Source organism: Mytilinidion resinicola (assembly GCF_010093595.1).
Source record: "Mytilinidion resinicola strain CBS 304.34 unplaced genomic scaffold BDZ99scaffold_31, whole genome shotgun sequence".
NCBI classification, from domain to species: Eukaryota; Fungi; Ascomycota; class Dothideomycetes; order Mytilinidiales; family Mytilinidiaceae; genus Mytilinidion; species Mytilinidion resinicola.
The window spans coordinates 26,926-41,281 of NW_022985467.1; the positions used below are offsets into that span (position 1 = coordinate 26,926).

The 14,356-nt window shown below is 51.9% G+C and overlaps 2 protein-coding genes across 2 annotated transcripts; one reads left to right on the forward strand and one right to left on the reverse strand.

The window, feature by feature from the left end:
- Positions 1 to 234: 234 nt before the first annotated feature.
- On the forward strand, positions 235 to 1,485 carry BDZ99DRAFT_527275 (uncharacterized protein; the record flags this gene model as incomplete). Its single annotated transcript, XM_033726227.1, has 1 exon — positions 235 to 1,485. The coding sequence occupies one exon, from the start codon at positions 235 to 237 to the stop codon at positions 1,483 to 1,485; it is 1,251 nt and encodes a 416-aa protein (XP_033569513.1).
- A 362-nt stretch (positions 1,486 to 1,847) lies between these two features.
- Positions 1,848 to 11,684, reverse strand: BDZ99DRAFT_550822 (uncharacterized protein; the record flags this gene model as incomplete). The annotated part of the gene is made up of 3 exons (XM_033726994.1): positions 1,848 to 6,588; positions 6,733 to 11,341; positions 11,393 to 11,684. The coding sequence occupies 3 exons, from the start codon at positions 11,682 to 11,684 to the stop codon at positions 2,211 to 2,213; spliced, it is 9,279 nt and encodes a 3,092-aa protein (XP_033569514.1). The 3' UTR covers positions 1,848 to 2,210.
- Between the last annotated feature and the right edge of the window lie 2,672 nt (positions 11,685 to 14,356).

A 14,356-nucleotide genomic window follows, 5' to 3' on the forward strand; every position in this document is an offset into this window, starting at 1 on the left:
GGTTCGTCACAGTCTCCTCAATCATGGGTAATGCAAAGGGAATCGAGATGAGACGGATCGTGCGTGTGTTATGGTTTGCGATGGATGAAGTCGGGAAGCTTTAAAGTTTCTAAGTATGTAGCTGCTGACTCAGCGCCCGGATGAAGGTCGGGTGTTTGTGAGATTCTACGCACCTCAAAATGGTCCTCCTCCATCACCACTTCATAGCAACCATCTACATGCGCTGCTCTTTGGATGCGCAGTCTTTCCATCGCCTCTTTTCGCGTGCCAGTCTACGCGATATGGCCCTCTCGCCACCCCCTCGCCGCGCAATGGCTCTCCTCCGCCCGCCGCAATCAAAACCACGTCCGCGCCTTCAGCCTCTTCAAGCTCGCCCACGCTAAGACAACGCTCGGCGCCCATGGAATCAAAGCCTATACGCCCTTCCATCCGCCGGAGCTGCGTGACGACCGACTTGTCAACATATACGTGAAGAACACCGGAACAACTGGCGCGGATGGGGATGAGAAGGCGGTGAAGAAACGAAGGGGACATACACCAATGGACCGACTCCGCCTCGTTAGCACCGTCCCTGCGTCGAAACTACTCACAGACATTCCACGAGGCTCATACCTACTACCAATTCCCAGCGAGATCCCTTCCGCCTTCGGGTCCGAGTTCGTTTTCAACACACCACCTGATGCTGCCCTCACCGCCCTGGAATACGAGCTGCGCGAGATCCCTCCCGTGGTGCCGATCAAAGAGCCGAGCAAGAAAGCTAGGAATCACTTCAAAGGATTGGCAGAAATATACTTCTCCTTCACCCAGGCGCCCTCTCGCTACAAGGAGCTCTTGAAGAATATAGCTACAAAACTCGCTTCTCATCGCCCGGTGGAGATCCATGTTCGCGTCCCGATAAAGGGTGGTTTTAGCCAAGAGAAAGAGAAAATCTCATTCGACTGGCATTGGGCTACGCACCCTCATTTGTGGCCGGAGGTAATACTCAATGCGATGCCGGAAGGAACCTACGTCCAAATAAGACCGTACTTCGGGAACAATGAGCTCGCCTGGGTAGTTGGGCGTCACTCGAAACCTCTTAAAGTGGGAGTTTCAGACCACTTGCAAGATGCTGAAAGTCGGGCCTTGCCACATCACTTGGATTTCACTCCGAGGGTAGAGAAGATGCGAAAAGCACAGATTGAGCTGGAGGAGAGGGGAATTGGAATGCCGATACTTGCTAAGCGGAAGAAGTTTAGAGAGGAGTTGAAGAAAAGAGAGGCGGATGGGGAACCGGTGCCGCCTTCGGAACTTCCACTATGGTACAAGACTAGGGTGAATACGGCCAAGAAATTCAAGGCCTTGAAGATGGTGGACAGGATCGAAAGGGAGAACAAGAAGAAGAGGAACTTCGAGCCCCGTTTGCTGAGGAAATTGGGGAAGTTGGAAGTCGATGGGCAGGGGTCGTGGACGATGCAAGGGGGGGACGCAAAACGCCGACGAGACTAAGGCCGGAGAGACTGCCAAAGAAAGGGCCGGCAAACCGCTACACTTGAGCATCGCACTCGGCGAGCTCAATTGCTCGTGCGAAGATCGAATATTTGCAGAGAACTCAGTTTAAACGATATAATTGGCACAAGTTTTTGACCCTAGGGAAAGGGCTTTTGTCGCCCAAAGGCGGAGGACTCCATCCCTCTACGTCAACAGTTCCCATATGCTCTACCCAACTCGCGCCCACCACACAGCATCATCCACTCTTCATCAATCACGCTAATGTCCCCCAATCACCTGTCGAGCAATCAAGCCACACTCATTCGTGTCCTCATGAAAAGCCCCGCATCCGCAGCCATGACAGCCTAATAAGGCCAAGCTATGCGCCCATCGATAACTTCCGAATCCTTTCGCTGCTCGTAAATCTCTATATGGTGCGCCTGCTGAAGTGACTTCACCATAGCCGCGGCAAGGTCAGAAAGCGTACGACGATTTGGTTCACAATCCTCAAACAGTTAGCAGTACCTGAGCCATGTCATCTGCCATAGCAAGCTGAAGTATTCTTTAGCAAGCTCGCGCGTCCGACGCCCCTCTCCCTCTCCTAACCTTCGATACCTCAACTCCACCACATTGTTCCTGGCCCTCTGTGATAGTCGTGACACTAGAATAGCCCAGCGCCTCACAGTTAGGGGAGGTCATAACATCCCCCTTCACGTTCGCCTTACGGATACCCAGCTCACCATCTACGCTTCGACTAGCTCGTCCAAGCTGACCCCCTCTCCTCGTAGCAGGGTACCCATGTGTGACCTCTCGAAACTTTGTCCCTTTCGCCGAATACCCACCAGCGCCCTCAAGAAACCAATCGGCGAGACGGCGAAGCGACAGTCCTCCAGCGCATGCGCCACCATGCTCCTATCTCGCGGCATAACGAACCCATCACTTCTTGCATGTTCCGTTTCATAGCAGAGGCCTAGGAACAGACGCACTCGCTCGTATTCATCCCAGCTTCGAAAGTAGAGCTGGCCCGCGAAGAGATTTACCAAAGTTGGGACGGGAATCAGTTGTGACGGGAGAGCCGCAGGTAAGAATGCAGGAAGGGCGAAGAACGAGAGGTCCTCGAACGAGCGCATGGAGAGTCGGGTGCGGGGGCTGTAGGTATGTAGGGTTACTTGTCGATAGTCCATGATAGATGGAAGCAGTTCGTTTGCCTCTGTCGGGCTGATGATTAGGTAAGTGCCTTCTCCGCGGGCGTTGGTGCGACTGATGATCCAATTCACTGGCCGAACATAGAAATCGGACGTCTCATGTTCTTTGATCTGGACTGTTTTCGCGAAGTCGCGAGAGACCAGGAGCTCATTCTTCGGCCATTCTTCGATCCCTGTATGCTCTCCAGCGCTGGTGGAGTGCAAGCTAGCGAAGGCATCTTGGTACGCTGTTGTCCGTCCTGAGGGTGATAGGTTCCCACTTTGCACAAAGCTCCGGATAATGGGATGAATCGTGTGGCGGCATGGTTCCACAGGTCGTGGCCGCTCTATCTCCTGCTCCCTCTCGTTCTCCGGTGAAAGCTCACGTTCTTGCTCTTCTTGCAGAGTCGCCCCGGCTAGCGATGTGATGTTATACTCCAAGCACTTTTGGATGATCGCATTGACCTGATCTATCCGATGGGTCATCGACTCTTTTTCGGAATCAGTAGCGATGCTGTGAAGTGATCTAGACGAGTCCAAGCCGTATCGCTCTTCCAGACTCTGTGCTTCGGGCTCGAGAAGCATTTTCGCAACTTCCAAAGAGAGGTTACCCTCCGAGTCCCTTTCGCTCACTTCCAGGGCGCACTGCTGCTTCTGGTATCGTAGTCCTTGCCGTGCCCACAACAAGAGCTCTTTTTTCGCCTTTGCGCACGAATTCCGAATGCACCACTCCAAGACGCCTTTCATGCCAATTCTGTCCTCGGTAGATGTGCCGCTGCAGCTTTGGATTTGCATCTCAATCTCTTTCGACGCAAAGGCGACGACGGACTGACCTTTGCCAAGATTGCGCATGCGCATACATGCTTGCACAAATTGATCCTTTGTCAGCAGCGGACCTAGCGTGACGGCAGCTCTGTAGTCTGGAAGCTTTAGGTCAGTACCGCGTGTATGTGCTTGATCGAGATACACTAGGCATCGGTCCATTTGACGTAAGAACGGAGAAACGTTGAGAGGTTCCAGCGTCTCGTTGCGATCAAGGACAAAAAGAACGTCCTCATCGTTGAAGAATACCACTGCTTGCGCGTCTTGTTGACCCCTCGTGAGCTCCAGCCACTGACGCGCGACTTGTTCGTTTTGAAGATCAAGAACTTGAGCACCAACATCAATGATGACACGGACCGGCGGCCGTGAGGCGACAACATTAGAGAGCAGCAACTTCGCGTTGACGGTCGTTCCTAGTCCGGGCCGTTCTTGAATTCGCTGGTAGTTGTTTTCGTCTCCCAAAAGGTTGTACATGACCATCGCGTTGGTGTGCAGTTGCTCTGGAAGATCGCATTGCTCGATTGACAGCGGAAGGATGTACCTGCTATCGTTTGTTCCACTGAAACCAGTAGTTGGGTGGGCCCTCGTCTGCGCAATGTCCCAGCCTGAGGAAGATAGCTTATGAGGAAACTCGCGCATTTCTTTCGGGAAGACTAGATGCGAGAGATAGAAATCAATCACTCCCTTGGCAAAACGGAGACGTGGAAAGAGTTTAGTATTGCATATATCGACGTCCTGGAGGTTGATCCCTTTGACCTGCCGGAACGCCAGAGGTATGTCTTCGAGTCCGACGTCATGGATCCAAGCTTCGTACTCTTCTTGGGCATTGTCGCAGCGGTAAAGCGCGTCAAAGGCCTTTAGGAGCTCCTCATTTGCAAGTCCCTTGTAGTAATAGGAAAGACAAGTCAATATGATGGTGGAATCAGGATGGCTATACTCGGCACGGGCGGATGGCATATCCTTGGCGCGGAATGGAACAGCAAGCTGTGAGCGACTTTGGTCAAGACCGTACTGAACACGCCACCGCTTCTCCTTGAAAGCAAAGCTAAGTGCTCCACACGCTATCATGCCCCGGAGAACAAGGATTGTGCTCCACATCGACTCATCCATCTTGCTGTCATCCTTCATTTTGAGCAACGACTCGATATCTTGTTTCGACACCCTAAGATCTGTGATGAGTTTGATGAGCTGGTCGCGGGTTTGTGGTGGTAGGTTTCGGACTTTCAATAGACCCGTCGACAGCCCGGTGGAGCAGATGTCGCAGGCGAGATTCCTGAGGAGATGTTCCCCGGCTGCTGTTTGAACAATGCGAATGTGAGGGAAGCTTCCGAGTCCGTTCTTTGCTTCCACCTCGACGCCCTCGGGGAATGCGGCGAGCGTCTTGACCGCAAGCTCAGAGAATCTTCCCAAGGTACTCTGAATCAGACTCCATCGATCGGAGCTGAATTCAATTTGACGTTGCGTGCCCATCGTGTATATAAGCTCGAAGATAACACTTAGAATTTCGTCACTCTCGTCAAGGATGTCTCGCGCGTGTCTGTGTAGCCAATGCTGAGTCTTGATCATCTCCCTTCCCACCTGCAGTTGGTTGGAGAGGATGCTCTCGTAACCCATCAGCTCAAAAGACAAAAGATGCTCTGGCTGAGAGAGGAGAATGCCGCCTACGCGCATACATTCTTGGTACAGCTCTCGAATCCAGACGGCCTGTTCGACTGACACCCGAAGTGATCGAGAGAAAGGCATGTAGTAAATAGGTCGACCAAGCAAGCCACTGCATTTGGAAATTAGCGTGTTAAGCATTTGGGGAGCTAATGGCTTCAGCACAACCACCCGCGCGAGCCTTTGTGTCGTATCGGCGAGAAATGCCGCAACAATTGGTACGATGACGGAGGATTTGCCTTCTCCCATGTTAAGTTGCAGGATTGAGTTCAAATTCGATGATGGTTCGATCATTTCCATTGCAATTCGGGCTTGCACTGGACGTATCAAGAGATTACCCTCAAGTTCCAGAAGTAGCCAATCGGGACGTGTGTTCGGATTCCAACCCTCATGGCCTGGGTGAGTGAGCTCTTTCACAATATCCACCGGATTCTCGACATAGCCTTTGCAGGCTTTGACAAGTCGCTGCGCACATTGAAGTTCCGTAAGTGCTACACCGTACTGGATCAAAACTCGCTTCCATTTTTCATCCAAAGTTTTTCGCTTTGGGTATGCCAAATGCTGTAGCAAGGACAAAGGTGAGAGACGTGGCGCAAGGTCAGACCAAATATTGCGGGCCGCCATCTGGGTGTGTCCGGTTCGCATTGCCTCACAAATGCGGTTGTATATATACCCAACGTGCCGATTACACGACTCCAGATGATATTGAATTGCGGCCTTCAAATCTTCCTTCGAGCCACAAAGTTCCGGGAGGGCCTCGGAGGCCTCGAGAGACTCGTAGCTTCGCTGCAAGTCTTCAGCGTACTTTTGGTCGAATCTACCCTCGGGCTTGGTGCGAAGCAGAGTTAGCAACGCCTCCATGCGTTGCTTTTGAACCCCCGCCTTGGTGTGAACCTTGGGCTCCAGGAACGGAGTGAAGATTCCGGTCTTCTGTTGATTTATCAACGTTGGTGCAGTTGCCTGGAATACATCAAGGTACCGGATGGACCTATTTCTTGGAGGCGTTCTGGGCGCTGGCGATGGGACCAGGTACGAATCGGGCACCCCGACCATTCGGCTCAGGCCATTCAATGTAGTCTGCGCTTTGTTCACGTAGTCCAGCAACTCGTTATTCTGAGCACATTCTAGAAAGCGTGTTCGGACATCCCCGATCGCATCTGCCGTGTGGATGTATTTGGCGATGTCATTTCCAGGCACTAGGAGAAGCGGATGATTATCGCGGAATGGTACTCTCCATTGCGGCATGAGAGTATCGGCGAATGTATGCGCAGATTGACTCAGAGCTCTCTCGTAGAGTTCGTGACAGCGATTCCAGAAGACCGCGCTAGACTCACCTGGTAGTTGTGCAAGATCAGACTCCGGAGAATTTGCCCAGTCTTTAGCGTGATGATTGGCCATTTCGACAAGGTCAGCATTTCGCGGTGCGTAGCCTTTCTTTAGATTAAAGGTGTTATGACTCGGGGACCGCATGTGGCGAAGCCGAGGAACAGTTGCGAATGCCAGAAGGGTCTTGACAAGGCTCTCGTCGTTGCGGCCGCAAAACACCAGCGTTGCCAGAAAGAAGCTAATCCTATACTTGTCCTTCGATTGATCTGCTGACGAAAAGCGATGCTGTAGTGCGCACCATAGATCCGGGAGGAATGCCTTCCCTTCCGCAAGCCAAGATTGATCGTACCCCAACTGTTCAATCATGGCATCTTTGGGGTGTGAGGGGCCAGTAACGCCGTTGATAGTGACATTCCCAAAGCCTTCCAAGTACGATTGTATGTTGAACCCAGAACCCAGATCAACGGTCCAGTCACACGCTAGTCTGGCAGCGGCGTATGATCGGAGCTCGCCTTCACGGACGAAACCGCGATCACTAGTATCGTATGCGACGTCGTGCTGTGTGGTGTAAGTCTCCGCCCCAAAGCCATCAAGGCAAAATACCGCGTCGCGGAGAGCGGCTCGCTCCATAAGGAACTTCTCGCCGTCCGTCAAATCCTCGACAGCTGTATCAACCTGATCACCTTGCAAGAAGCTGAGCTTTGAATAGTGCCGACGAATTCTGTCGACCTCCGTGGCGAACGCATTGTGTTGTGAAAGCGGCGGCAGATCAGACCAATCTACTGTCTGCATTACCTTCAGGTGCAGCGGGTAGAAGTTACGGCGTGGCGTAAGATCAGCGATAATCTTGAGAAGCTCATGTTCATCTTTCGAGGGATTATCATATGATCTCATAGATGCGCTCCGGATGCAATCAAGGGCCTCTTCCGTGCCGGTCGTCGCTGTCAATTTGTCTGGTAGACAGTGTGCAGTCACGGCGTGGAGATACGTCTTATAGAGATTGCCTCTCAAAGTAGTGTTGCCAGTCAGCTTTCTCAAGTTGAGATCCAAATCGTAGGCGTAGTACCCGACCTGACGTGCGGCCTCATCAGTCTTCACGCTGACTTCGACGTGATCAACACTGCGGGCGAATTGAACGTCTCCAAATGGGACAATCACGCATCGCTCTTTACCGCACCCAGTACCACCAGGCGTGGTGAGGACGAGCTTCGATCGTAGCCCGGTGAATGTTCCGATAGCCTGATCTCGGTCTACTACCAGCCCTCTAAATTGCCTAGACTTCAAATCGGACATGTCAGGCCCCAGGTCGAAATTCAAATTCAGCCGCGGGAGGTGGACAGCAACCTCCTTCGTATTCGCATCCAGGATAGCATGAAGGTAAGTTTTATGCTCCAGAGGATGGAGCAAGGAGGACAGACTGCGGCCTGTGGGGCTTTTGGGCTCTACGAGAGCTGTGATTCCTTGTTTCAATTGGTATACGTCTTGGCCATCGGGAATGAGCTCCCACGGGCGTTGCTCTCGACCCCATGGCGATGAAAGTCGACGCCACTCCACGACGCCAGTGACCACGTTGCGCCAGTGATGGAAATCTTCGATGAATACAATGGGAAAATCCCCTTCTAGGGCACATGTCGGGACTAGTTCAAACACTTGGCCTTGCGCGTTAATCGTTCTGATGACCAACTCGGAATGGACCATTTTGAAATGGACCTGGTGACTTTCAATTTGCTCACGCACTTCAAATTCCATCCCGTCTGAGCTGGATGGAATAACATCGAGGATTTTAGCGCCAAAGAGTCGCTGGAAAGTTTTGTGAGATTCGTAGTGCGAAGGGAGTCTTGATACCGGCTTCCCTTTAACAAGTAGCTGGCCGGTCAAAAGGTTCAGATGGACGGTAGAGGAGCTCTGTGTGGGCGTAGATTGTGTCTTGGTGGTAAGCCAATGCTGATTCGGAGCTGGAAGAGCCATCCATCCTGCAGAAGGCCGGTAAGCTGTCCAGATTTGCCTGGTGACATGGTCAAGACCTGAGTTGTCAGCAAGAACCAGGCTCCGAATCCGATCTTCGAGCCGAAGACATAGCACGGTTGACTCTTGTAGTAATTGACGGAGCGGAGCCTCAACATCTTTTTCTACTGTTGGAGAGTTGTCGCGGACGGAGACCATGAGTTCAACGGCATCGGAAATGTCTGACTGGTCTGTGAGTAGCGACGGCACGTATTCGTTATTGACTCCCAAAGTCAAGTGGCCGATCAATGCAACTTCCAAACAATGAGACCGGAGATTAGTACGCTCCTCTTCGTCGGTGCTCCTTTGGAGTTTCCCTTGAAGCTCTCGTGTCCAGCCCAGCACAATCTTGCGAACTCGGCGCAAAAAGAGTTCAGCTTTTTCTGCTACATCTTTCTGAGCAGTAAGGGACAGGATACGAGACGCAAGAACGGTGAACAAACGGGCTGCTATCGCGCCTTGCCAATTTGCTTCGACGCCTGAGAGACCTTCTTCGAGTGCGGTGAGTAGGCCTAGGCTAACATGCTTCTGTTCCAATATCTCGTGAGACTCTCGAAGAATTGAATATATCCCCGCTGGCCCAGCTTGCAAAGAGGCTTGCAGGAACAAGGCACACACCTCGTATTTACCGAAAGAGAGGACATTCTCAGTCAGCTCCCTCGCTATGTTTATCCATTGAAGGCGATGACCTGCACGCAGAGCGCCAAACGCATAAAATTCGTGGAGAGTCATGGCCGGGGAACATTGCCATTGACGAGCTATGATCTCATTCGATGTATGAGTGGTGTTGCAGAGGGTGTTTTGAAGCTGCCTGTAAGGGTCGCAGGGAAGTTTGAGAGTGCACGCCGCGCGAATTGTGAAATCGCCGATACAACTACTCGCTGTTTGCTCTCGGTCCGAATCCCGTAGATCGTATCTCATGCCATGGTTGAGCAATACGTCTGCCTCGGTGGCAGTCGAGACGGCCTTGGACCGGTAATGCGAGATGGTGAAAGATTTCTCGTATGATCCTAATTGCAATCTTCCCCACGTCGGTCCCCAATAATTTCGCAGACCATCATAATTTCGAAGCCAATACAGCTGTTGTTCCGACCCGGAAGTCTGCTTGGCAAGAACTTCAGCCTGAAGCCAGTACGTCACATCTCGCCACTGTCGGATCGCTTCGGGTACGTCGAGCTCAAAGACGACCAGCTTCGCTTGAACGTTGTCGGAAGGCAATGGCCACTCGTGGACATCAATCCGCATATTCTCTATCCTGATCTTCAGCTGGCATTTATTGCAATTGTGATTCACATGATCAGTGACCATCCGCCTGCCGCTCCAAAAAGTTGACTCATTGCAGCTCATATTGGCGAACTCGTTTGAGAGGTTCCTGTATTCGGTCTTCAACCGCTCGAACTCATCCCGCTTTTCTTCTCGCTTCCTAGCCGCTTCAACCTCTATGCACTGACGAAGCCACATGTGATGCGGTGAGCCTTCGTAATACCGAACTGGCAGGCTATCATCCTTGGTAGACAAGAAGTGCAAACGGTTCCCAAGATCGACTGGAGCGTCCCGAGATTTCATGTACTTTTCAATCAAAGACAGTCGTGTCAGTTGTCGCTTCGACGGCAAAAGGGTTGGTTCTAAGAGTGTGGATGGGAAGCTCGGGTAATAGTTCGCGACGAGAGAATGCAGAGTGATAGTGGATCGATCCATTGCAATCCAGAGTTCCATAGTCGTGAGAAACATCTTGGATAGCAACACAGGATTGCCTTCGTAAAATTGCCGCCCTGTTTCGGGATAGCATTTCAGTAAACTTGCAAGTTTCCTCGTCGTGTCTGAGTCTTGGATGTTGTGACTCAGCCATTCGGGAAGGCAAGTATCAACCCAGCATTCAAAATCAGTGAGCAAAACATGCTTCTGACGGGGCCCGGCAGAGATTAGACAGTCTAAGTTGGGGAGAGTCTGGTTGCACTGGCGGATGCGACTCAATCGCGCGGGCTCGAAAGCGGTTTCGGCAGCGGAGGTTAGTTCTCGGGTGGAGAGGGATCCCAGGTATCCGCGGAAGGTTTTGAGTGCGAGCTTTGTATCTTCTTCAAAAGATATGTGTGACTGAAACTTGTCCCACTGCTTCCAGATATGATGCGGGTCCTTGTCACCCTGCAGCTTCTCCCAACAGCTGTTCAACCTCTCTCGGGCCGAGTGGAGAATTATATCAACACTAGGTATGGAAGGCGTCGTCTGACCTAGTTTCAACATGCGCCGACAGATCTTAGTTTTCATCACAAAGAGCAGGTCGCTCGAAATGTTGCGTGATTCGTCCAGTGCAGTCTGCAGGACCTGACTGAAGAAGAAGATCATGAACGACTTAAAATAACGAGTTCCTTCCTGTAATCCGGTCTGGACTAACGTTGTCTCGATGGCGACACGAAGTAGAAGCCACAGTGGTGATCGTCGCCAGGGGTTCAAGGCGTCTTTCCACAGAACGTCGTCGCGCGTGTTCTTCTCAATGCGGACTACGTTGTGGGCAGGGGTGCCGGCAGCACGCAAAGCGCCTATGAGGAGGCCGGTCACCATCATTGGATCAGTGTTTTGACGACTCTCCGAGACGGTGGAGTTGGCCTTGGTTGTTGTGGTGCTTCGGTCCACCTCCGTGGGAGTCTCCGAGTCTAGCTTCACGAGCATTTCCGTTAGCGGCTCCAGGAACGCTGCGTCCGCAAAAACGGTGTTGGCGATGCGTATGGCGGGCCCAGGAAACGAGCGACGTAGACGTGACTTGCAGCCCATGACGGCATCGGTAGTTGGGGAAAGCTCGAAGACTTCGAAGGTAGTCTCGTGATCGTGTTTGCGGATAAGTAGGGCTGCGTTCTGTGCTCTGATATGCAGTGCGATAGTATCTGGGCACAATCAGCGATCAAAATCACTATGAGGAGCGCAACGGTGCATACCTCCGTCAGCCAACGCGTCGAACTTGGCAAGAAGGCTCTTCGTATCCAGGGCAAGAGAGGAACCTTGCAGGTCGTCCATCGTCTGAATCATATCAACGCACGCTGTCCAGCTCGGAGAGACATTAGCCGGCAACGATGCGTATGATTTCAAACTGCCGAGAAACATGGAAAGAAGAGCGTTGCTTCGGTCGACTTTGAAGTCATCTTCCTGCTTGTGGACTTGGGGCGGCAAGAAGACGTGATCAATCACGTATCTGAGCGTAGTGTACGTGGGAACTGTCGTGGGAACCATCTTGTGATAGTTTCTGGAAGCGAAAGAATTTGGGGAGTGCGCGGTGTAAAGTATAAAGGTCCTAGGACGGTGGTGGTGTGCCTAAAAGCGGCGTAGCACGCTGCTGGCAAACGGAGATGCCGCGCCACGATTCTCTCAGCCCCCAGCGCAGAAGCCTCCAGAAACCGAATTCGCCCTTTGAGTTGCCTAGGACCAAAAAAATTCGCCGGTTTCAATTCAACCTCCTTGGTGTGCGAAGCGGGATAAAAGGTGGGAAGCCCATGGGTTGATGAGTAAGTAGCGCCTACATGGCCAATCAGAGTTGCAGAACGCCCGAAAATTGAGCCACGAAAGTAGATTGGCCCAGGATCGATGCCCTGCAGGTACCCGCAACCAATGAACATGCGCAGATTTGCTGCAGAGATAAGCAGCTTGTGTGAAATACCAATTCGACAGCTCTAAATGCATCGACGTCCCTCATGCATTGACGCCTCTTGGGATTAGTTGATAGAGTAAGGGAAACATGGAACGAATGTAGATCATGAAATGCGACAAGAATGCGTAGTTGGCTCCATGGAGACATCATGAAATTATGGAAGATTATGAACTGCGGCGAAAAAGTAAATTTATAGCTCTCTCCACTACCAGGCCGAACCATATCCTCTCTTGGCTCGCGCTGGGAAATATATTCATTCCAGTATGCTCTTCTCCGGTTGCTTTATCTGCTGTCTCGTCGCTATCTACTACCATGTAGGCTTTCGCGCCTGGCCACATTAATCGCACGGCTACTAGTTTCGAGAACATCTGGATAAACATCTTCGGGGATCTTTGGGCCCGGAAGAATTCAAGGTCAATATTAGAGCGGAACAGGCTCGATCAAATGTTTCCAAGCTGAAAGCTCGCACATCTTCGAAGCCCTACAGGAAAGCAGCCATAGAGTGGCACTCTCGCTCATGATAAGTATATCAGATCGTGTTGCAAGGAAGCCTTTTCCGGCCGTATCTTTACTTCACCCGTTAATAGGTCAGTGTTCTGTAGTCAAGTGAGATGATCACCGACGAAATCGACACCAGAAAGGGTGTGCTATTGAAGCATAGCGTTGCGCATCTGAACCCTTGCCGCAACGAGGGTTGCCCACCGCGAGCCATCAATCCATCGCACGTCGTCGTGGCACTTTGGGCAAGCAGCGTCCTCTCGTAGACGGATTTTGAGGACGATAATGCAGCAGTCCGGCGCTATTACGACATTCAATAGACGGTGATTAATGCATGGCAACGGCGATTGGAAGCACGGCCGGTGTGTGGATAGATGGATGAAGCATGATTTGGTGATGGAAAGAGGTGGGATTGCAGTGGGCTGTGAACCGCCCCGGGGGTCTCCGGCGCTATTGTCCGAGCTAGGACCGGATGGGATGGCGTATTGAACGTATTCTTTTTTGAATACAGCAACCCCAACATCAGCCTCATCGTCCGTCCACTCAACAACTTTGCTCCCCCCGGTAGCCCTGGTTACATGACCGTCATGCCATATTTCTCTTCTCTGAGCACCATCGACCCGCAGAACGCGCACCGCGACCTATGCGTCTCTTGATCCTCGCCTTGAAATGTAGTTGATGTATGTTTTGCTCCTCCCTCTAGATGCGAGAGACTGACAAAAGCCCAGTGACCCAGATACCTGCGCCAAAAACCCCATTTTCTGTGCACAGTACGTGTGCACATCCAACTCCTAATACCCGTACGACCCACCTGCTTTCCCGCGACGCCTACCGATAACCTCGAAACCAGTCGTCCGCCACATCAACCGACGTGTCCAGGCGACGTCGGAACATAGGAGAGAATCAAAATCCAGAACAACCATTCAACAATGGGGACCTGGCGGGCTTTATCCATCTTGCTGCTATTTAAAACGCCCCACGGCCGACTCGCGACATTGCAATCTCTCCAATAATATCTGCATATAGATGATGCGCGGACGTAGAAAGGCTCGGCATGTCACAGCGCCAACTATGTGGCACTCAAGATCGTTGGACAGCATCGCAAGTTTCTGTAGACTGCGGACACGGTAGGGCCCGCTTAGTTGTAGAATACCCTTTCTTTGAGGCAGAGGCCAAAAATGGACCTCGAAAGGCTATGTATCCACCTCGGTTTTGCCGTCGTCACTCGCGCAATCAGAAATACCTACTACCAAGGAGACCTTGTACATCCAGCGCCTGCTCAGCTCGTGGGACTCACATCCCTCCTCCAAGCTTGACGTTCAGCGATCTGAAATCACACCCGATGAACACCACTACCAGAAACGGGCATATGAACTCCCGCATGTACTCTTCTTATCTATCTCCAAAGATTTGGAGCCCTTGTTGCTAACATATGATGCCATTTTCCAATTACGCTCGTCTCTGCAAGACTGCACCAACGATGCGGCTGATCTTGCCGTGTGGTCATTCCCAAAGTCCTCCAGCCCGCACTTAGCGTCGTAACTGCTTGCCTACCTACTCTACCACCACCCCTTACTCAGATGTCTCTGTCTCGGGAGTGCAAATACTTCTCTGCCACCATCCGCAGCTCGAGAAGGACCCAAGCTCGTGAGAAGATGCACATTCTCCGGTATCCCTGAGTCTAGCAAGTCCGTGAACACAGGGTTTCAGAATATGGTGGTCCCTCTCGAGCATCTTTATCCGCTAGACGCAATCAAGC